Raw genomic sequence first — 25,075 nt, 5'->3', positions numbered from 1 at the left:
TTTATATAAATTGAAATTAGATAGTTTGTATGTTGAAACTGTTTTGACTCTGCATCATAATGTTGACACTAAACATAGTTTAGTGAATGAACGATCTGCTTTCTTGTGGCATAAACGTTTAAGTCACATTTCTAAAGAAAGGATGGAAAGACTAATAAAGAATGAAATTATTCCTTATCTAGATTTTATGGATCTAAATATTTGTGTGGGTTGTATTAAGGGAAAACAAGCAAAACATACAAAGAAAGGAGCTATAAGAAGCACTCAGCCTCTTGAAATTATGCATACTGGTATTTGTGGACCTTTTGATGTTAGTTCTTTCAGAAAGGAATGATACTTTATCACCATTATTGATGATTATTCACATTACAGTTATGTCTAGTTACTGCTCGAGATTTGTTAGGCAATAGATGCCTTAGAAATCTGCTAGAATGAAGTAAAAAGGCAATTAGACATAAATGTGAAAATTATTAGATATGATAGAGGTGGTGAGTATTACGGAAGATATGATGAAATTGGGCAACACCCAAGTCCATTTGCTAAGTTTCTTCAGAAACGTGGCATTTGTGCACAAATACACAATGTCCGGTACACCACAACAAAAGGGTGTATCAGAAAGGCGTAATAGAACTTTAATGGATATGGTTCGGAGTATGTTAATCAATTTGACTTTACCTGTATCTTTGTGGATGTACTCCTTGAAAACTGCCATGTATTTGTTGAATAGGGTTCCTAGTAAGGAAGTTCCAAAGACACCTTTGAACTGTGGACAAATAGGACTCCTAGTATAAGGCACCTGCATGTTTGGGGTTGTCAGGCAGAAATAAGGATTTATAATCCACAAGAAAGAAAATTGGATGCAAGAACAATCAATGGATATATGTTTTATTGTCCTAATCATAGTATGAGAATTGTCGAAACTGGAAATGTAAGGTTCATTGAAAATGGTGAAATCAGTGGGAGTATAGTTCCACGAGAAGTGGAAATTAAAGAAGTTAGAGTGTAAGTCCTTTTAGCTTATGCCTCTAGCAGTAAGGTGATTGCTCTTTTTAGTTGTTGTTACAAAATTAATGAAGAGGAGCAACACAATAATGAACCCATGATGCATAATGAACCTATTATGGAAGAACCACAAGAAGTAGCATTAAGGAGGTCTCAAAGAGAAAGGAGGCCAGCTATTTCAAATGATTATGTGGTATACCTACATGAAACAAAAACAAACTTAAGCATTAATGATAATGATCCAGTTTTGTTTTCACAAACTGTAAGTTGTGATAATTCTGAGAAGTGGTTAAATGCCATGAAAGAAGAGATAGATTCCATGGAACATAATGGTGTTTGAGACCTTGTAGAATTATCAAAGGGTTGTAAGAGAGTTGGTTGTAAATGGGTCTTCAAGACTAAACGTGACTCTCATGGCAACCTTGAACGTTACAAGGCTAGACTTGTTGCTAAGGAATTTACTCAGAAAGATGACATCGATTATAAAGAGACATTTTGCTGGTCTCACGAAAGGATTCTTTCAGGATTATCAAGACGTTAGTAGCCCATTATGACTTGGAGCTACATCAAATAGATGTGAAAACCGCCTTTATGAATGGAGATTTAGAGGAGAATATTTGTATGGACCAACCAATGGGGTTCTCAGTTGAAGGAAATGAACACATGGTGTGCATACTAAAGAAATCAATATACAGTCTTAAAGCAAGCTTCCCGCCAATGGTATTTGAGGTTTAATGATACCATTATTTCCTTTAGATTTAAGGAAAATACTGTTTATCGGTGTATGTATCTGAAGGTCAGTGGGAGTAAGGTTATTTTCTAATTCTGTATATTGATGATATCTTGCTTGCAGCTAACGATCTTGGTCTTCTTCATGAGACTAAGAAATTTCTCTCTAGAAACTTTGAAGTGAAAGATATGGGTGAGGTAAGCTATGTGATAGGGATAGAAATATTCAATAATAGATCACAAAGATTGTTAGGCTTATCTCAAAAAGTATATATATCGATAAAGTGCCAGAGAGATTCAAGATGGAAAGGTGTTTAACATCGCCTATTCTAATTTAGAAATGAGACAGAGTTAGTCTCACATAATGTCCTAGAAATGATATGGAACGAAAACAAATGAAAGAAATTTTGTATGCATCAGTTGTTGTTGCATCTGAAAGCTGAATTTGTAGTATGTTTTGAGGCTACAATTCAGGCTAATTGGCTGCGGAACTTTATTTCTAGGCTTGGAATTGTCGACAATATTGCTAGGCCGCTGAAAATGTATTGTGATAACTCCACAACAATATTTTTTGTAAGAACGACAGGTACTCTAAGGGTGCTAAGCATATGAAATTGAGGTACTTTGTCGTGAAGGAAGAAGTTCGGAAATAAAGAGTGTCAATAGAACATATTAGCACAAACCTTATGATAGTTGACCCTTTGAATAAGGGATTATTGCCCAAGACATTATAGAACATGTTGAAAGTATGGGCATTATTGTTATTGATGATCATTAAGAGTAATTTACCTTATGTAATTTTGCTGACACTTTGAGCTCAATTATGATATGTTTCTGATTACCTGTTCTCTATGTTTGCATGCATGTTTGTGTTAGAGTAATGTTAACAGGTTTTGTCTTGAATGAAGACATTATGTTGGACCAATTATGTACTCCTAACTAATGGTCATATTAAGGAGAAGACTAATTTGTAGTATATGGAAGAGACTATGTCGATTAGATGATGTACAACTGCCATGACTCGAATTGATTCCCATTCTTAATCATGAAATTATGATGTACCCAATGTATAGAACAATTTTGTCAATTTTAATGCGCATTATGTTAGTTAATCTATTTATTTATTTAGTCCATAATGTTTATTAATGTCACATGAGCCAAGTGGGAGAATGTAAGAATTAATGTCTCATGTGAGAGGCATGTGATTTATGTAGGAACTAATAAGTAAATAATTAACGATTAAGGGCTAAATTGTAATTGAGATTAATAGGAGAAGTTTTTAGAACTAACTGCTACTTGATGGGAGTAATGGTTATAAAAGGGGCTTAATACCCACTAACATGAAATAAGGTCCCCTTTCTGACCAGAGGTCTAAGAATGGAGAGAGGTAGAAAAGAAAGGTCTAAGAAAGTGAAATCTTATTTCTCTCCTCTTTCAAGGAAATCAAAGTGCACCGGAGAGAAGTTCCTATGGAGAAAGATACAAGTCTTCCTATGGAGAAAGGTACGCATCATTATCTATTGTTGTTTATTGATTGTTTGTGAGAACCATAGGTTTCAAGATCCTGTTATTTTCTATCATTGATAGTCTAGGAAACCCCTTAAGAATTTTTACAAAAGCATGTAGTAGTACTCAACAACAAAAAAGTACATAGAAGTAGATGTATAGATATTTTAACTGATCATGTTTACAATGATTGGCATTTACTGTACTATATGCTGTCTAGTTTTCTTGCAAGTTTTACCAATGCTACAGTTAGATTTTTGAGTAGGCCTCCTCTACTTTCTTTCATTTTGTTGACTCTAGAATCTGCAATATCGCTGGATATGTCTTTATTTTTTATTTTGCGCCTGTTTGTGTGTGAACTAGTATTAAAATATACACAATCTGATATTGTAGATGTTTCTTTACAAGAATGCTTTAGTCATCTTGTTATTTTGTGTTATATCCTATTTTCTATTTTATTAACAGGGCTTTCTTATTGCCATATTTGCGATTGTGATGGCATCCTTTTCCAGAGGCATTGATTCAAAATGCTTTCAGGTTTCTGAGTCTTCAATTCTCCATATATTCAGAAAGATTCCTTGTTGCTTCAAAATCCTATTCTCAATCCTTTCCTAGAGATTAGGGAGTTCTAAAGCTGAATGCTTTGATCTAACAAGACACCTCAACCATGCTTCAAGTTGGAGTAAAATTTTCTTTTAGAAGTCAAGGGAAAATAGTTCCCTCCATAAGATAACCAAATAGTTAGATCATATTCCTTTCATCAATTTCTCAATATCCAAAACCAGAATTACTTAATTTTAATCCATGCGACTTCCTTATTTGACAGGTTGAAAATGATTAGTGTGATAATAAAATCGTAAAAATGATGTTTGTCTCCACATATTGAAATAATTTTTTTGGTCCTTTCCAGTTTTCAAAAAAATCAAAGTTGAACATGATGATGATATTCCTTACCGTTATGGATTTTTTCATATGGTACTCTCCTTAGGGGCAATGTACTTTGCAATGTTGTTCATCAGTTGGGATCTGAATAACTCAGCCAGAAAATAAGGAACCTAATACATCATGTGGTTAATCAGTGCTTTATGTATGATAATTTTTTACATCTTATATAATTTGCTCTTCACTTCCTGTATGAATCATGCACACATCAAACCACCAGGTGGAACATTGATGTTGGCTGGATAAGTACATGGGTGTAGGTTACAAATGAGTGGTTTGCAGCAACAATTTACAGTAAGTAAAAATGATTATTACTTACATAGAAAAAGTGTTATGCTAACTTTCCAATATATTTAAATTCAACCGTAATCTTGCTCATATTGATAAGACAAATATAATGCTTGAAATGTACACATAAACATCAAAACATGATAGTAATAACTAATATAGTGGATTGCCAAAGTGAAGTATAACTAGGCAGTTTGATAAATTCATATCTTAATTGCGATCGTTTTATTTGATTTAAATAGTATGGATGCTGATTTCCCCAGTTGTGAGACATAACAGAGTCATGGATAATGATGGAACTGGGCAGGCGACAGCTGACTCGGTTATGGCATGATTGACAAAGGCATTAAATAATCAACATTCTTCCCTCTTAAATTTTTTGCTATTCTTTAATAGTATTTTATTGTTCAACCCACTTAGCCTTTAATGGTTGAAAGGCAAAAGTCTAGAATGAAATAAAATGATAAAATATTCTGCTTTGGGTGGCAGGACCTGGCTGAAATATATTTTCAAAGCTAGTAGCATTGGTTCTCATATCCCACCTTGTGCTTATAAACACATTATTTAAATTTAAATCATGCTTAGAAAGGTTATAATCTGATGTTAATACAAATCGTGATTGGTTTAGCTGTGATGGACCACAAACTAATGGTTGAGTTGGTGGCAATTTTTAAGTGTTTGTTGATCTCATCATTTAAATTTAAATCAGGAATAAAATTCCCCTCAGGTACAATGTTTTGTATTGTAGGTTTGGACAGCATACCATAAACATGGATTGGCAGGGTCCATTAAGAGATAAGGTAAGAATTAAACAATAATACGCAAATGCAAGTCAATCCCTTAACGTATCCTTAAGTCCTCCTTTAAAATTTTATTAGAAAAAATTGCCAACTTCTGATATAAATTTTATTTTCAGATTTTGCAAAAAAGATAGACACAAAAATATTTGCTTCAAAATACATACACGAAAAAAGACTTATAAATCGTTTGGTGATATTATGAGTGACATGTGGATACCGACAATCAGTTGTCCAAACATTGCACAAGTTTTAAAGCCTAACAGATTGAAGCATCTAGTAAGCAAGCTTTGAATCATTTATAATCTTCATTTTCTCTTTTCCTAAATTTTTAATTACGTGAAGGACAATTGAACCATTCTTGCAGAGAATATGCATTATTTCTAATATTCATCATAGTGATTTTTCACCCTCGACCTAAAAGAATGTTTATGAGAATGTTAAAAGTGGCACTTGACGAAAAAATGAATGAAAATTTGATGTGCGAAAAAAAAGGAGCATGTGAGAAGAAAAATTGAAAATGATTTTATTTAAAAATAAATAGAATTTTATAAAAATAATAAGATTTTTATAATTAAATAAATAAGGAGAAATAATTTTTGTAATTAAAATAATGGTTTAAAGGAAAATAAAAATAATGTTTTATTTATTCATTTGATAAGGAGTAAAATAGAGTTCTTATTTATAAAATAAATAATAATAATAACAGGCTGAGAAAACCCTAGCTATGAAAAGACATATTAGGTTAGTTTTCACATTGACGATATGTCTCTACGCCTTCTCTTTCTCTCAATTTCATTTTCCCTTCTTCCTATCCCAAAAATCTTTTTTTTTTCCCATGCACTCATGTCTCAGTAAAACATCGCTCACAGACTCATTAACCATTGAACCATCGTAAAATTTAAGCACCAGGTTCGGAACTTATTTTCTCACATACCAATGGTTGGGATTTTTGAAATGATGTATGTGGCGAAGGGAATGTCCCTCGCACGTAGCTCCTTGTTTTTCTCACACACACCCAAACCTATCCCAGTAAAACAATGATTCCAGACTTCTTAACTGTCGGATCATTGTGAAATTTGAACATAAGGTTTAGAGGCCTTTTCGCAAATCCCCACCGTTGGGATTTACAAAATAATGTCTATGGTGAGAGAAATTCTCCTCGCACGGGGATAGTGGAATGAAGTTTCAATTCCTTATCCTTCTCTCTAATGCTCGGAAACCCTAGCAGAGCAACCAGAGGAAAAGCTTGAAAATTCTTAGGAAACCGCTTGTGATACCACTATCGCTGCCGAACTACACGCGTGGGTTCGCTTAGAGGTAAGGGGTGAGTTTATCGCAATTAGGGTTTAAATGAACATGTGTAGAGATCCTTAGGGGATCAAATTGAGATTTATTTTGGGATGTTTATTGTATTGTAACTCTTCATGTATGATTATAATTGTGAGATTGCTATATTGGGATCATGAAATTGTGATTGAAATTATGTGTAAGTGATAAATTTAATATGTGATAAGTTGTGAGATAACATGTTGCTTTGAGATCATAACATTGTTATTGAGATTAAGTATAAGTGCAAAGTTGAATGTGTGTTAATTTGTGAGATACACGTAAACATGTGATGGTGGATTGTGACATTATGAGATGTTAAATTATGGACATGAGATATGGTTGTGAATAAGTGTGTGGTTACTTGATGTGACAATACTTGCATTGTGAATTGTGAATTATACAATAACCTGATTGGTGTTTACCTTCAGAAAAATATTTATGCACAAAGTGTTAAAGGGAAAGTGTAGGGTTCTAAGTTAGGAACCTAAAGTGTTAAATTCTAGCTCAATGTGTTAAATGTGTTTGAAACATGAGTGTGAGGTCATGGGTATTGTATAATTCATAAGCAGTGTATGCATGCAAAAGTTGTTTTAGGGGTTGGACCTGAATCAGGTTGGTGAAACCCTAACGAATTTTTCAGAGTCTAGGCCTTAGGGATAAAGTCACTCGGTTTGAGTGCTTCTTTAAACCTATGTTGATCCCATATGGTTGGAGCGTTCTCGCAAAGCAGAGTGACCATGACTGGTCACCTTATGATTTTACTTAGTGAGAGTGACCTAACATACTCATTTTGTGGCGTGTCTTTTTATGTACTCCTAAGCGCCCCAATGTGGTTTTTCACTGACATGATATCATATTGCATATAGGCTTGAGTCTTAGTATAATTGTTGCATAACATCTTTCAATTGTTTATTATGAAATTCGTGAGCGTTGTTATATCTTGACTCGAGTGTGTGATTCATGTATAATGTGATTGGTGATTTCTATGATGAATTTTAAATGATAAAGTGGTGAAGTGATATGGAATTTAGTAAGTTGAGTTATGTGATAAATATTTTTATAATGTATTTTGCATATGTATTTGTTTATCTATATTTTAGTTAGGAATGTGATAGTTCACTCCTTGTGTGTTGTTTGTGTTTGGATCCTGTGACGATCTCGAACCATGTGTTTGTGGGAGCAGATGACTAGGTGGATAACTTTAAAGAACATTGTGCTAGAGAACGTTGGGACACAATGCTCTGATAAGATGTGACATTGAGACATGAGTTTTTATTTCAATTGCATGATGTTATTTTACTTTATTTTATTCCACTATTTAACAAGATTTCTTTTGTAAACTTTGATGGCCTTGTTCAAAGCCGAATATGTTTTAAATAAGTTTTACTTGGTAATAGTGAAGCGAATGTGACCTTTTATCACATGAATTTGTGTACGTGATTTTAAATAAAATTGGCTTAATTAAATTCCACATTTTTTATATGTTTTTCTTATTTATATGTATGTCAGGGTAGAGGATGTCACACATGTTTAAAAAATGCAACCAAAACATAAAACTTGACTTATCTAATTTACTCAATGTACAACTAATAAATTCATGGAACACTTAACAACTTCATTACCACCCATGTCTCACAACCACTCCATCACACAACACATTTCATTCCTTAGTCACACTATATTTTTTGATCTGTAGGAATTGAACATGGTAATAAGTGTTTTACAATATTCACACATTACATTCCTTAGTCACACTATATAAGTCCAAGAGTTGAATTCCATTTCACTCAATCCAAATAGTCATTCAATTCTCCTTAACAAAAAACTAATTAAACACAAAACATGCCATTTGGATCATTAACCACACTTTTTTGTGCTACAATGATGTTGGCCTTTGCACTCATGGCAATGCTAGTTTGCAAGGCAGCCACAGAACCCATAATTTAGTTGTACATGCATGACATTCTTGGTGGCAGCAACCCAACGACACGCCCAGTGACAGGGTTGCTAAGTAGCATATGTTCCTTTTGCCACCCAATAGGATTCAACACCCCACAAGGTGGAATTCCCATCCCTAATGCCAATGGTGCCATTCCCACAGTCAATGTTGTCATTGGCATTCCATTAGGCATTGGCTTGGCTGGCATCACCTTTGCACCAAACAACAACAACAACAACCAAAGCAATGCACAACTACATCTAGGACCTGATGGGTTAGGACTTGGTTTTGGAACAATCACTGTGATTGATGATGTGTTGACCTCTCAAATTGAGTTGGGGTCACAAGTAGTTGGGAAGGCTTAAGGGATGTATGTGGCAAGTTCTTTCGATGGGACTAGGCAGATGATGGCATTCACCATGCTTTTCAAGGAAGGCAAGTATGGTGATAGCTTGAACTTTTCTGGCTTGTATAAGATATGAGGCAACATGTCATAGTTGTCTATGATAGGGGGCACTGAAAAGTTCAAGAATGCAAAAGGGTTTGCTGAGCTAAGACTTCTTTTCCCAACAGGGCAAGTCTCTATTGATGGTGCTGAGACACTGCTCAAGATCACTGTCCATTTGAGCTATTGAAGTGTGGTTGTGTGGATGCATGCATGCATTTGCATGAAGGCAATTGGAGTTCTATTCTATTAGATACAATTTTACAAGATCAATTGGTCTTATCAATTTGCTTGCTGAATGTATTTTAAAATGCAAATTAATTAGATCTTAGTTAGGTTATAATATAATAAATAATAATCAAATGTTGTCGTCTACTATTGCTTGTCTTCCTTGTCTGGCCATGTATATATGTTTAGTTGGTATCATTTTCTTGTAGTTTTTTCAGTTAACTTCATATTTTTTTTTTGAAGATCAACGTAGAATCAACAGATCAATTGGTCTTATTAGGATTTTATGTACATAATTATTAGCAGTCATTTTTGTCTTTACCATATCTAGAATTTTCATTTATAGGGAGATCAATCCCCCTGACTTCTAGGCTAGATTATTGCTCCTATTTCTGTCATGTGCATTCTATATATACCTTATATGTACCATTCACAAATTAATTGAAAATAAAACCTATTTATGCATGGTATCAGAGCTCGATCTGAACCATCCCTAAACCTAGTGTCGCCAAGCCATGGGAGACCAAAAATATGATGAATTGCTCACGGTGGAGGTGGAGATTGGATCATTTCTGACCAGCTCACACGAGTGGCTTACTCACCCCATCATTGGCCATAAATTGAATGGTCAGAACTATACCCAATGGGTAAGGTTAGTCAAGATCTTTTTTCAAGGAAAAGGAAGGGAAGGCTACATTATAGAAGATTTAAAGTGTCTTAAGAAAAAGGACGCAAATGTTCAAAAATGAAAACTTGAGAACAGTCAAGTAATGACATGGCTACTCAACACCATGACAAATAAAATTGGTCAAAATTTCATGTTCTATGACACTACAAAAGATATATGGGATGCAGTGAAGGAAATGTACTTAAACATGGACAAAACATGTTGTTTTTGAGATAAAAAAATACTCTATGACCTTCAATAAGGGAAGTCCTCTGTTGTTGAGTATTTTAACATACTCTACAGACATTGGCAATAGCTGATCATATATGAAGAAGTTTCATGGTGTTGTACAAAGGATAAGAAGAAATATAAGGAGTTGGTGAAAAAAGAGAGGATTTACAAGTTCCTATTGGGACTAAACAAGAATCTTGATGAAGTTCATGTAGGGATCCTTGGAACCAAACCACTTCCCAAAATTTGGGAAGTATTCTTAGAAGTAAGAATGGAAGAAAGCAGGAGGAACCTCATGCTGGGAACATCCATCTCAGTTCCATCCATTGAGAGCTCAACAATGGCAGCAAGAGGAAACCAGCCTCGACCACCACAAAAGAAAAACTGCCCCTAGTGTGATCATTGCAAGAGGTCAATCCACACCAAGGAAATATGCTGGATCATTCATGGAAAACCTTTAAAAGCCAGGCAGTTCAAAAGCAAGGAAGGCAGAGGCAACACAACCTTTAACCATCAACAAGTTGAGGTAAATTCTAATTAATCTCCATTCAACAAAAAACAAATCGAGGCTCTTCAAAAACTACTTCAACAGTCTATGGTAATTGTAGAAAAAGGTATTACTATTGTAGTGAATCAAAGAGGTAATTTTTTACATGCCCTAAACACTAGTAAAGAAAGAAAAAAGTCATGGATCATTGACTCAAGAGATTCTAATCACATGACTGGAGATTTTACTTTGTTTAGTAGTTATTCTCCATGTCCCCAAACTTGTGGGAATTTCAAATTTTGGAGTCGGGGAAGGCGATTGACAATGCTGAAGAGTGTGTTGGACTGTACCTCCTTCAAGTTGAGAAACTAGAAGAAAAACTCAAGAATCATTCTTATGTAGCAGCAACAGTTCCAAGTAGTGATAATTTTTTCATGTTGTGGCACTATAGATTAGGCCACCGAAATTTCATGTACTTGGAAAAAATGTTTCCTTCATTATTCAATAAAAACAAGAAACATATTTAGTGTGAAATCTACCAATTGTCTAAACATACACACAACAATTACACATCCCAACCATATCAACCATTCAAACCTTTCTCACTAATTCATAGTGATGTTTGGGGACCATCACGAGTTCACAACATTACTGGCTCAAGATGGTTTGTCACCTTTATTGATGATCACACACATGTCACTTGGGTGTTTCTAATGAAGGAAATTTCAAAAGTAGGGAGGATATTTGAAATCTTTCACAATATGGTGTAGACACAATTTCAAAGCAGGATTTAGGTACTCAAAATTGACAATGGTCATGAGTATTACAACCTTGCTCTAAATTCTTATCTTCAAAAGGTTGGAATTGTTCACCAAAGTTCTTATATGAACACCCCGCCCCCATCAAAATGGGGTTGTGAAACAGAAAAATAGACACCTTTTGGAAGTGACTAGATCAATCATGCTAGCCTCCAATGTTCCAAAACAATTTTGGGGAGAAGCCATCCTTTTAGCAACTTACCTAATAAATAGAATGTCTTCCCGTATTCTAGACTTTAAGACCCCCTTCTCCACACTTCAAACCTTTTTCCCAAACTTGCAAAATATTTTCTTCCATTCCATTAAAAATCTTTGGATGTTCAACTTTTGTCCGCAACCTAAACTCTCATCGTAGCAAATTGGACCCCAAATCCATCAAATGCACATTTCTTGGTTACTCTCCTCGTCAAAAAGCATACAGGTGTTACTTTCCCATACTAATTTTTTTTACCACACTATGGAAGTAACCTTCTTTAAAAATCAGTCATATTACCCAAAAGTTGGCCTTCAGGGGGAGGAACCAAACACCTATCCAACTAAAAACTTAGAATGCCAACCTTTGGCTCTTGAGATAACCAAACCTGCACTACTTTTGCACAAACCTTACCAAACCAAAACCATAACACTCAAACAGTCGAACCTATACCTAAACCAGCTGAAAGGACAAGAGGTTGTGACAAAACCTGTAGTAGAAATTGAACAGAATGTAGTTAAAGTTTCAACTACATCTCAATAGAATCATGGTCCATAAACACGAGAAGATAACTAGAAGGTTTATAAGAGAAAAAAGAGGAGGGATGTAGAGTCAAGTGTAACTCCAATGCAAAACCATGAATCCAATTGGGCTCTAGGAGATATTACAAACTATTTCCTCAATTAAAATTCTACTTTAATTTAAATGCAAGTTCCAATTTCCCTTAAAGATAGATTTCTAAAAGATGATTCAAAATAACCAATCTGAATGTAAATGTAAAGTAACAATAAATAAAAGAGTTTAAGGGAAGAAAAAGTGCAAACACAGTTTTATACTGGTTCGGCCACACCCTTATGCCTACGTTCAGTCCCCAAGCAACCCGCTTGAGAGTTCCACTATCTTGTAAAAACTCTTTACAAGTTCTGAACCACACAAGGACATCCCTTCCTTTGTGTTCAGATTTTTTTACAACAAGAGACCCTCAGTTTCTTAATCCCTTTTCAGAAGTAAGAAGATAAGAAGAAGAAATCTCTCTTGAAAGAGATAGATTGAACAATGGAGCACTCAAATAATTCCTTATTGAATTGCAAGTGTTTTTAGCCGCATGTTTTGGAGGATAAGACAATTTTTCTTTTCAGAGGATAAGACTTTTTGTACAGAAAAACTCTAATCAAATTTGTGTTCCAAGTCACATATAAATAGACCTTTTATGGTCATTCAAATACCAATTGAACAGATGTGACTTTTGGAAAATATTTTCTGACAAGCTCCTCTGGTAATCGATTACAAGACTTTAAAATTTGAATTAAAAACTTTTAATAACTGCTGGTAATCAATTACCATCCATGTGTAATCGATTACAGGGTGTAAAATTTAAATTCAAATTTCTAATAGTTGTAATAAATATTTTCAACTGCTGGTAATCAATTACAATCCTTATGTAATCGATTACATGTTTTCAAAAACATCTAAAAACATTTTAAAAGTATTTCAGGAAGTATTTTGGCCACTATTAATTGATTACATCCTCTGGTAATCGATTACCAAAGAGTAAATCTCTTGTAAAAACATTTTAGCTTAAATTCATTGACCAAACCTCTTGTTTTTTCAACTTGGAATTCCCTTCCTACAACTCTAGAGTTTATCTTTCATATATCTTGAATTTCTTGGCTTCTTTGTCTTGAATGAAACTTGAAAAGCGCATGATCCTTTGGTATCATCAAATCATCAAAATAACTTAAGAGCATGATCCTTTGTCATCATTAAAATATCAAAATGGCTTGCTTCTACATTCTTCCTAACCTTGAACTTGCTGATATAAATTCAAAAGATATTGATATTCCTATTGCTAAGAGAAAATGGGTGAGAACTTGTGCTCAACACCCTATTGAGAGATATGTTTCTTGTGGAAAATTGTCACAAAAATACAAGTCCTTTGTAGCAGTTGTTGACAGTGTAGAAATTTCAAGAAATATTCAAGAGATACTATAAAGACCCGAATGGGCAGCAATTGTAACAGAAGAAGTTCAAGCACTTGTACAAATGGCACATGGGAAGTCACCACTATTCCAAAAGGGAAGACAATAGTGGGATTTAAATGGATATTCACAATTAAATGTAATGTTGATGGCAGTATAAATAAGTACAAGGCTCTCTGGTTGTGAAAGGATTTACACAATCATATGAAATAAATTATGAAGAGACATTCACACATGTTGCTAAACTCAATTTTATTCGGGTACATACAAAATCACCTCTCAAACTTGAATCACTTAGCACCTTAAACATGGTGTGCAAGCTTAGTAAATCTCCGTATGGCCTCAAACAATCTCCAAAAGTGGTTTGACAGGCTAACAAAAGTTGTCAAGCAAGATGATTTTGCTTAATGCCAAACAAGCCATACTATGTTTGTTAAGCATTTCTTGGATGGAAAGATAGCTTTTTTATTGTCTATGTAGATGATATTGTAATTACAAGAGACGATTATGATCAAATAAATCATCTGAAGAATCTTCTAGCCAAGGAATTTGAAGTCAAGGATCTAGGCCAACACAAGTATTTTCTAAGGATGGAAATTGCTCGGACAAAGAATGGTATTTTTGTTCATTAAAGGAAGTACACTTTGGATTTACTTCAAGAAATATGGATGCTTGGATGAAAAGCAGCCAATACTCCCATAGAACCTGTCAAGAGGAGTGAAGAGGAGAGTGTAGCAGCTGACAAAGATAGATATCAAAGTCTAGTTGGAAAACTAATCTATCTAACTCATACTAGACCAGACATTGGTTTTACGGTAAGCATGGCTAGTGGCTAGTCATTTTATGTCAAACCCAATTGAAACTGACATGAGAAATGTGAATAGAATCCTCCAATACCTTAGAGGTACACCAGGCCGAGGGCTCTATTTCCAGACGAACTCAAACAAAGGTATTGAAGTCTATACTGATTCGGATTGGGTAGGATGTCTATTTGACAGGAAATCAACTACAAGAAATGGGGAACATGGCAACGTGGAGAAGCAAGAAACAATCTGTTGTGGGTGGGAGTAGTGCAGAAGCAGAATTAATTTAGAGCTATGACACACAATATTTGTGAAGGAATATGACTCAAGTGACTGCGGAATGAAATCAGAATTCCTACCAACTACAACAAGAGTATATTTTGTGATAACAATGCTGCTATAAGCATGGCCAAGAATCCAGTTCATCGTGATAGAACAAAGCATGTGGAGATAGATATACATTTCATTAAGGACAATTAAATTATCGTAAGATTACAAGTGTCAATCATGTTCCATCATGTCAACAGACACCGGACATCCTAACGAAAAGCCCTACCAAGGAATGTATACTAGAATATCAGATCCAATCTGGATATGATAGATATCTACCATCCATGTTGAGGGAGAATGTTGAATATGAACGCATAATCAACATATTCTATTCGTACAACTCAGTAGGATTTTATGTACATAATTATTGGTTGCCATTTCTGTCTTTACCATATTTAGAATGGGTAGGGAGATCAATTCCCCTGATTTTTAGACTAGATTATTGTTCTTGTTTATGTAGTGTGCATTCTATGTATACCTCCCATGTACCATTCACATATTCAATTGAAAATAAAATCTATTTTTGCAATTTTTCATGTCAGCAACTCAGATATCTCATGTATAACAACAGTTCTATCACATCCTTACTTTGTTATAGACAACTAAATGTGGAAGACTTACAAAATTCTTCCAAGCTTCTTATGTTTATCTGTGAGAAGAGTGTGTAGTGGATTGAACTAACATCTGGGACATGTTATGTTTACATGCAACCATTCCGATTCACCTTTGATTAAATATAAGTATATTAGCTTTTTCATCTAATAAAATAATAATCTGCATCCTGTTTGATTATAGATTATTTTATGAGATTAATTGATCTTGTGTTTTCTTCTAGTCAACTAATTTTGTTTCACAATTTCTTCTCCATTGGAGAAACCTAAGAGTGCTTAGGAGACAGGGTATTAATGGCATTTAAAGAAACTTAGGAAAAATTCATGGTATTTATGGCCACGCAAACGGTTCAGTATAATTCTAGATTAAGTTGGGACCAAGTAGGTCGATAATGGGGAGTGGGAGGATGGTGTGAGAATGGGTGCCATGTGAATATGGGTTGCTATATATGGTACAAGATCTATATGGGGATCTACATGTTGATATGGCAAAGTTTGCTTCCTTTTAGGAGGAACTTTAAATGTTGAAAAACACAAGAAAATTATGTCAAACGGAAAAAACATGTTTCTTACCAGAGATTTGCATGAAAGGTACGGTGGAAAAAAAGGTTGAGACTTTGCATGAACACTATAATGTGTTGGATAATGAGAATTTCATGAATTCTATGTAAGTTTAGTTGGCACTTTCTCATGGCCAATGACACATGAATTGTATTTGGTGGGGTGTAACACCGTTGATGGTTGATTTCTTGTCCATTCACATTACATGGTATGTCATATTGTGATATTTTATTAAACTTTTTTGTTGATTGATTAGAATTTTTCAGATAAAATCCTTCATAGAAGGTCTATTTCGAGACCTCGATAATATGCTCCTACTGCTCTCAGAATCAAATGATTGTCATTACAAATCAATACAAGATTTTTCAACATATTTTACCTTTATGTAATTTTCCATAAGATTACTTATCCCATAATTACTTCAGATCAGATATGCTTAATTGTAGACTTATTAAGTAATGGACTAAAATAAATAAATATATTTTATTAGTATAAGTAATAGTAATTAATTCATTTTAAGTCCTTCTTAATGTATAATATGATATTTGTATAACATGTAGATCTGTCTTATTCTGGTGTTATTTTTTCACCATGTTACATAGCTGCAAGGATACATGGAGGGTCGGGATACATCTTATACTCGTTGACCTTCTTTGCATTTTAAAAAATAAAAGCCTTTTGGACCGTAGGAAGTGACAACATCATTGGGTTCTCTCAATCGAAATGCCCATGGCAACTTTTCACGCAGAATTGGTCATATTCCATCGTAAATGGAGGGAGAATATGAAGTTACTCCAATAGCTATTTTAAGGTTTAAATTTTTATTTTTATTTTTTTAATTTAATGTTTTTTATTTTTATTTCTAAATTTTTTAATATTTTTTTATCTAAAGTATTTTAAAAACTAAAATAAAACACATAATTTAGAATGATTAAAATAAAAATAATTTTACAAGAATAAAAATGCAAAATTATAAAGATTAAAAAAAATATTTAAACTTAAGTTTAATTTTCAATTTATAAATTAATTTTACTCAATTCAGGTATTATTATCCAAACTAATTGATCACCTCTCCTAAAAAAAACTAATTGATCAAAAAAAAATATTGCCCAAACTAAACTTATGTACATATTTTAGCCATAGATTAAACTTAAAATCTAATAATAACAAAGCAAGTTTCAATTGAATTGTAGAGGATCATAAAAGAATTAGCTACAAAGAAGTTAATGATTTTGCAAACACTTAGTGTATTGTATTAAGAAAAAAAAAAACTACAAATAAAGATTAACACAGTCAACAGCAACACCTTCTCCAAGAATCATGTGTATAAAGGATCTCCCCATTTTCCTAACTCTACACTCACACAACACAAAAAATGCCTTTTGTTATTTTTCTTCAATTAAAAGATTAATTTCTATGCGGTGCATGTATCTCATAATTACGACCATTGTCCACATAAAAAAGTAGCACCTCTATAATCCTTGTCGAAAAAAAAAAAAAACGTCTGTATTCCTTGCCTCTCATCATCTGAAGTAACATTAGCGTAGAAACATCACATGTACATCATCAAAACCAGTTCAACATATCTGGCATTTGAATACTACCATGGGAAAGAGGAAAAGAAAGGAAAACTTGGAGTTAATATACTTTAGGATACAATGTTAAGAGAAGATTGGTAACTTCTCTTGCTCAAGATGATTGAGCAAAGGTCTAAAAGTGTTTCTCAACAATCCTGAATAAAATTACAAATATAATAAAATTAATAAATAGCCTTGTTTTGATATCTATACATATAATATTTGACACTTTCTATCAAGACATACATATAAATAAAAAAATATATAAAAATGTAGAATTTAATTTAACCAATTTTATTCAAATCATGTAAACAAATCCAGGTGTGTAGAAGGACTACATTTGTTTCACTATTGTCAAATAAAACTTATTAAAAACATATTCGGCTTAGGATAAGGCCGTCTAAGTTTACAAAAGAATTCAAGTCAAGTACTGAAATAAAATAAAGTAAAATAACATGTTCAGAACATCATACAATTAAAATAAAAACTCATGTCTCATTGTCACATCTTATCAAACCATTGTGTCTCAGCGTCCTCTAGCACAAGGTTCTTTAAAACAATCCACCTAACCACACACAAAGAGTAAGTTATCACATTCATAAACAGATAGAGATAAACGAAAGTACACACACATATAAAATATAATATAATATAAGTAAAAGAAACTCAACTTAGCATAATTCACATCATTTTACCATTTATTGTGTAACATCACTTGTCTTAAGAATTTAATCACAAAATCATATTCTACACCTTCATATTAATCACGTGTTCAAAACAACACATCTCAAGCACAACACAACATTTCACCATCACATAACAAATCACAATGATCATTACATAAGTGTTATGCAATAGATACACTAAGATTCAATCCTATATACAATGTGGTACCATGTCAGTAAAAAATCTCTTCGAGCGCCTAGGAGTGCATGACAAGATAAACCACACACTAGTAAGTCAAGTCACTCTCACTAGGTGAAATTATAGGGAGACTAATCAGGGTTATGTTGTTTTGTGAAAATGTTCCAACCATGTAGGATCGACATAGACTTAAAGGAGCACTCAAACCTAGTGTATTTACCTCCAAGGCCTAGATTCTGAAGAGTCTGTTAGAGTCTCTCCCTCCTTATTCAGGTCCAACTCATAAAATATTTTAGCACACAAATTATATCTATGAATTGTATAAAACACACGACTCCTCAATTGTTCTCAAAATAATTTTAATTCATTGCGTCTCAAAGTGATTAAACTCGTCGGGTTCCCACAGTGGATCTCATCATAATACTCGTTGCGCTTTAACTCGTCACCTTTAAATGATCTTATAGTCGTGTGATTGTAAGGTTCATAACTCACAACTCGATGCACACAACATCTCAATACACATGTATCTTAAATTTCTATAATTGCTTCCAATTGATAGCATTTGCCTTTTTTTTTCTTTTTATAAAACAAATATTTATTACAGTCAGAAGAAGTATTCTTGTCTGCATTCACCAGTATATTATTACAAGGTACAAGATTGAATTGTATGGCAAGTTAGCAACCGAACCAAAAAAATTAAGCACAAAAGAACTTCTACTCTGTTCAGAAAACACTCAGTAGAAAACTAGTTTTCAAAGCCAAAATTAACAAAAGAAAACAAAAGTCATGGCAAGCATCAAATGACGATAGCACAAAATAAAGCCAACCAGCATTTTTTTAGTTCAAAACGTGCAGTTAATATGTTTAATGGTATGAAGGGTTACCTTGAGTGCGTGATTGTTCACTTATTAACTATAAAATTTTGAAAATAACTCAGTTCACTCCCTCTAAAATTATACCTTACCAAAGTGGTAACAATAAACTCTTTTGGTAAGAGAAAATACATTAATTCAATAAATAATTTGAAAATGACGGGGAAAAGACTAGAGAAGAACACACACACATAAAATAATCAAAACAAAAAGAAATCATTTTCAATTAAATATGCCGTCTCATCTTAACATTTTTCCTCTAAGTGTTACTTTCTATGAATCATATTGTTTTTATAAAATTTAGGTTTTATATTCATTTCAATAGCCACTTTTTTGTTGGAGTGCAAAGGCCGGATATGTAAATTTATTTTCTTTAACTTTGCACATGAGTGAATCGTTGATATAAGCTTAAAAAATGCATAACTCAAAATAATATGTTGCTGAAGAATTATTGATCAAGTCCAATAACATTAATTAATCTATCTAATCAATTTTACTTAATGATATAAGAATTGGATACTATTGTTGTTGGTATACTTGGTTATATGGGATCATGGTACAATTATTAATTTTCGAAAGAAGGTAAATGAAGGGTATTTCACTAGTTTAAATATTAAGAGACAAATAATAGATTGAACAGAGGTAAAAAGCCTTTAATTATGAAGTAAACAAAACAAAAAAAAAAAGAATCCTTCAATTGGTTTAACAAAAGATAATGATAACTTGTTCTTTTTTTTTTTTTTTTGTTACAAAAAGATAATGATAACTTGGAACATTAATAAATAATGTTCGAAAATACTAGTACAACATAGTTCATACGCTTACAAGTATTATTCTTCCCCATTAGAGGGTCAAATAATTAATTAAGCTATTGTCTAGAGATCTTGGTTTAGTTGTACTTAAACCTCTCAAATTTCTGACTTTCCTCCACGGTCCTGTGGCTGTGTCTTAGACAAGATCTTTCATAACGAAAGCATTTGAAAAGGAGTAGTTGTGACCCAACAAATTATTACTTTCTCCCATGGATTTCTACACAATGAACCTCATAGCACAGTTACTTTCTTTCATTACATCTAAACAATGCCACTGAACACAAATGTTGACTAATTTATTTTGGTAGAATTTAAGGCACAACTAATCTACTTTCCTGTTAATTTGAACAACTACATTATCACCTATGCCTCACAACCACTCCAACACACTCTGTGTTGCCTCCTATATAATACCAAGACATGCATTTCATTCCACATCCTCTCAAAGATTCATTACCTTATAGAAAAATGGCATCTACATCTGAAACACTAGGAAACAAGATGGCTATGGGAATGGGATCATTAACTGCAGCTTCCCTGGCAATGTTGCTTGCTTTTGCGAATTTGGCAACGACTATAGCAACAGTTGACCCCATTGCAGCCACAGGGAAAGAACATGTTATTGAGCTATACATGCATGACATTCTAGGGGGCAGCAACCCGACGGCTCGACCTGTAACTGGCTTGCTGGGGAGCATATACAGTGGTCAAGTACCCTTTGCAATGCCAGTAGGATTCAACACCCAAGGGACTCCCATCCCCAATGCCAATGGTGCTAACCCCACCGTCAATGGAGTTTTTGGTACCCCTTTAGGTACTGGATTGGCTGGTACTTCATTTGCACCAAACTCAGGTAATAACAATCAAAACAATGCCCAGCTGCAGTTAGGACCTGATGGACTGGGACTAGGCTTTGGTACAATCACTGCTATTGATGACATATTGACCTCTCAACCTGAGTTGGGGTCCCAAATAGTTGGGAAGGCTCAAGGGGTGTATGTGGCAAGTTCAGCAGATGGGACAAGACAGATGATGGCATTTACAGCCCTCTTTGAAGGAGGGGAATATGGTGATAGCTTGAACTTTTATGGCTTGTACAGGATAGGAAGCACCATGTCACAAATATCTGTGATGGGGGGCACAGGGAAGTTCAAGAATGCAAGGGGGTTTGCTGAACTGAGAGCTCTTATCCCACCAGGACAGATTGCCACTGATGGTGCAGAGACACTGCTGAGGATCACTATCTATTTGAAATACTGAAAGTTTAGTGTGGAAATCTAAAAGCAATTGGGTGCTGTTTGATTAAGGATGAGTATGAGATTGGTCTTGTATATTGTCAGTTTGATACTTTGTTTGCAGAATGCATTTGAAATCTTAATTGTAATCCCAAAAAACTTTATGGTGATTTTTTTTCTTTCTTTTTTTCCTAAATGATGAATTCTGTCACTTGGAGGTTGAATTTTGATTTTTCAATACAAGCTAAACAGCAGAAACAATAAATGCTGGACTCAGAAAATGATAGGTTACAAGTAAAACTAAAATAAAAATTAAGCAAATCAGTCATAAGCTATAATGAGTGCTGAAAGCACTAGCTATGGTGTGGACATAAGCCATAAATAAAGCAAAACAAATGTAGGATGGAAAATAATCAGAAAAAACGCAGACAAACAAAAAAGACAAAGTTTACTGCATATGAAGCATGGCATATAAGAAAATGTTATTTGTTAATTCATATATACACTCAACTTTACCGGTTCACAATCTGATTAACAATGCATCAGGAGTTCATAAACAATTTCCACCAAACCCATTCCTATACATCAAACAGAAATTACGAAGTTAACTTTCAACAAAATAAACCTATACATACAAAATGTTGACCAAACTAAATTAAGGGCTGAAACCATGAGATATTTTTAACTACAGGAACAAACTGTTATTACCAGAGGTAGCTACCAGTGATTATTATTGACATAAATTATAGAGGGATCTCTATTGCTAACTAATACGATCCACCTTCCAATTCAACCAATGGACACCATTGATAGACAACTATCAACTATGATACATGCGAATTTTATGATAATTAATTATCAATTTGAATGCAGATCTTCACATTTCATCACAAACTGGTGACATTAACATGAGAATTCAAGGCAGATTCATCAAGCCCATAGAGTTCATCTATCAAGTGCATTCGAAGCGATGCAGGACCTTTAGCCATCTTCATTCCTAGCTCACCAGCAACACCAAATACAGCTAATGCAGACACTGCGGCATCCAAAGCATGGCTTTTGTCAACGGCAACAAAGGCAGCAATCAGTGCAGTGACTGAACATCCCGTTGCTGTTATTTTCTGCATCATCGCCACCCCATTATGAGCCCCAACAACTCGATTTCCATCTGTGACAATGTCCGTGGCTCCTGACACTGCAACTATTGCACCACTTGTCCGAGCTAACAACTTTGCTGCTTCAACCGCATCCATTGACTTGTGAACACTGTCCACACCCTTGACAATGTGTAGTGACTAATTTTCTCAGATAGAAGGGGAGAGAACAACTAATGAATGTTTTAGTTAAATTTTCAAAGAGCCCCAAACATATTTTTTTTGAAGAAATATTGGGCCAGTAGTCATTACTCATTTACAAGCACTCTAATGTTTATTCCATGAATACCATAAGAAGAATAAGCAAAACATCAATTTAATCTAGTTTGGCACAAACGATCAATTTGGGTCCTTGACATTATTAACACTATTTTGTCCCTGAAATTTACAATACTGGTAAATTTGGTCCTTAACATTAGAAAAATTAAATTTACCCAAGGACTACATTTGCTTCTTCGTAGCATTAGGAACAAATTAACACAGACAAAACATTTGTTTTTAACTAGACTATTTTATTCTTTAACTACTTTCGAAACTATTCACTACTTTATCTTTTAATTATTTCCTTACTTTACCCTTTAACTATTCTTTTTAAAACTCCCATATCATGTTAATTATACTCAATTATTAAAAGATAAAAATTATAAAAAAAAACTATTAATTATAATTAGAATGCACAATTATTGTCTAATCAATCACAAATTCTTGCGCTGAATGATAAAAGTTTGCTCATTTTTATAATAATTACTTTAATTTATATCAATTTGTATGACTTATAATTAATTGATATTGTAAAAAAATTACATGTAAATTGACAATATATTTATCTTAATAATATTTTAAAATATTAAATATTTTTAATCTCTACAAATATAATAGATTTTTAATCTCAAACATAGCTTAAAGGACTAAAAATGTATTTAACTTTTTTTTCCTAATATATATTCATTTACCCTATTCTCATTTCTGTTCCAAAACCCTATTCAATAATTGTACTTATTAGAGTCAAAGATTTTACCCTCTTGTGTTTTCTGTTACAAAACTAAATCACGGAATCAAGCAAATGCAGACCAAGGAGGAGAAAAAAACTAATAATTCAATTTCTAGAAATGCAATTAAATGGATGGATTGATGATCGATCACCTTGGAGGCAGCGTTGGTGTGTGGCTGTGCGGCGGCGGAGGCTTGGGAGAGCGCGATGATCTCGGAGGCGTTTCCCCTGACGACGGTGGGCCTGAGCTTCAGAAGTTCGCGGCAGGCGTCGAGGCGGAAGGCGGAGGCGGAGGCGGCGACGGGGTCGAGCACCCAGGGCGTGGCGAGAGTCATGCAAAGGCGCGCGGCGGCCTTCATGGCGGGGAGCCAGGAGGGGGAGAGCGTGCCGACGTTGACTACGAGGGCGGCGGCGCGCGGGGTGAAGTCGGGGAGCTCCTCGGCGGCGTGGAGCATGGCGGGGGAGGCGCCGGCGGAGAGGAGGGTGTTGGCGACGATGTCCATGGAGACGAAGTTGGTGATGCATTGAATGAGTGGGGATTGGGAACGGACCTCGGAGAGAAGCCGCCATGCCTTCGAACCCCACTCGGTTTCGGTTGTGTTTGGGTCCATAGAGAAAATAAAAAAGTGTATGAAAGAAGAATGACAGAAAGAGGTGAGAACTGAGAAGTGAAAAAGTGCAGCCAACAATTATGCAAACGGTTCGGTGGTTGACAGCGTACTAAGGGAATAGATGCGGTCTCGTGAACGTATGAATTGACTTCAAGAGCAACGGCTGTTTTTCTATAATTATAAAAAATAAAAGTGACTTGGAGAATCTCTAATAATTCAATTTTTTTATAAAAGGTAAAAATCCTTAGCCTATATATAAACCAGTAAAATACTTGCACTGGTGTTTTTTTTCTCTCTTTTTTTATGGGTTTTTATTATATTTAGCGATTACATTTTAATTTTATTGTTATTCCTCATAAGTTATTTTAACAAGCCCATCCGATAAAGTTAGAAGATAAGATTGTTGCTGAATTATAAAGACGAGGATAAAGAAAAATAAATTTTAAATTATTTAAATTTATTATCATTGTATAACGACTTGGCAAAGTCAGAGTCAACAAGAGATTTTCACTTATCATGGATCCAAGAAATGTCAAATGATCAAAATAAGCAATTAATTAGTGAAAGATAAGTTTAATTGAATGTGTCTTAAAGATAAGAATAAAAATCGGATTCAAGAGTAAGAGGATCAAGATGAGATTAGCCAAAGCCTTTGTAAACTAGCTGAAATTGATATCATGGTAGCTAGCTAGTTAGTGGCCTAACATGGACAAGCACGACCTTAGTTATTTATGATCTTTTTTGTATAAATAGGTGTTTGAAAAAAGTTAGAAAGAACAATCAAACTAATCAATCAATATAGTTATCTTTTTTAGATATTTTTATTTCAGTTTATTAGTTTTTTGTTTTTTTATTTTCAATTTAATTTACCTTTTAGTCTCATACTTTTTCCAAATTTTGATGAGGGATTCAAATTTTGGAATCATGTTGGAGCAAACAACTAAACATTAGCCAAAACAAATTCGATTAAGCTTGTTATTTCACGTGACAACAAAATTGACATGTCCGGTGAGACTAAAGTAGGTGAATTGATTGAAAAATTTGAATCATAGGCAGAGTTGTGTGAACTTA

The 25,075-nt window shown here is 34.0% G+C and overlaps 2 protein-coding genes and 1 pseudogene across 3 annotated transcripts; 2 read left to right on the top strand and 1 right to left on the bottom strand.

Moving 5' to 3' along the window:
* Positions 1-8,438: 8,438 nt before the first annotated feature.
* Positions 8,439-9,170, top strand: LOC100787180 (dirigent protein 16-like; annotated as a pseudogene).
* Positions 9,171-20,449: 11,279 nt separating this feature from the next.
* On the top strand, positions 20,450-21,408 carry LOC100500490 (dirigent-like protein). The gene has a single exon (NM_001248175.2). It carries the CDS (start codon positions 20,482-20,484, stop codon positions 21,271-21,273), a length of 792 nt encoding a protein of 263 aa, NP_001235104.2. The 5' UTR covers positions 20,450-20,481; the 3' UTR covers positions 21,274-21,408.
* Positions 21,409-21,797: 389 nt separating this feature from the next.
* Positions 21,798-24,177, bottom strand: LOC100786113 (hydroxyethylthiazole kinase). Of its 2 annotated transcripts, none has more exons than XM_006588989.4 (2): positions 23,546-24,177; positions 21,798-22,543 (listed from the first exon to the last, which is right to left on the bottom strand). In XM_006588989.4, the coding sequence occupies exons 1-2, from the start codon at positions 24,002-24,004 to the stop codon at positions 22,136-22,138; spliced, it is 867 nt and encodes a 288-aa protein (XP_006589052.1). In that variant the 5' UTR covers positions 24,005-24,177; the 3' UTR covers positions 21,798-22,135. The 2 variants fall into 2 exon arrangements, with proteins under 2 accessions (XP_006589052.1, XP_003535964.1); XM_003535916.5 differs by having other exon boundaries at positions 21,798-22,525; positions 23,546-24,174.
* Positions 24,178-25,075: the final 898 nt, after the last annotated feature.

The sequence above is a fragment of the Glycine max genome, chromosome 10 (genome assembly GCF_000004515.6).
Source record: "Glycine max cultivar Williams 82 chromosome 10, Glycine_max_v4.0, whole genome shotgun sequence".
NCBI classification, from domain to species: Eukaryota; Viridiplantae; Streptophyta; class Magnoliopsida; order Fabales; family Fabaceae; genus Glycine; species Glycine max.
Note: the sequence above shows the minus strand (reverse complement) of the source record. Positions and strands in the feature narration are given on the sequence as shown.

Coding starts and splice junctions, on each gene's coding strand:
- LOC100500490 (NM_001248175.2), top strand. CDS start 20,482: ATGGCATCTACATCTGAAACACTAGGAAACAAGATGGCTATGGGAATG.
- LOC100786113 (XM_006588989.4), bottom strand. CDS start 24,004: ATGGACCCAAACACAACCGAAACCGAGTGGGGTTCGAAGGCATGGCGG. Junction 22,544..23,545: donor ACACCAACGCTGCCTCCAAG/GTGATCGATCAT, acceptor TGAGAAAATTAG/TCACTACACATTGTCAAGGG.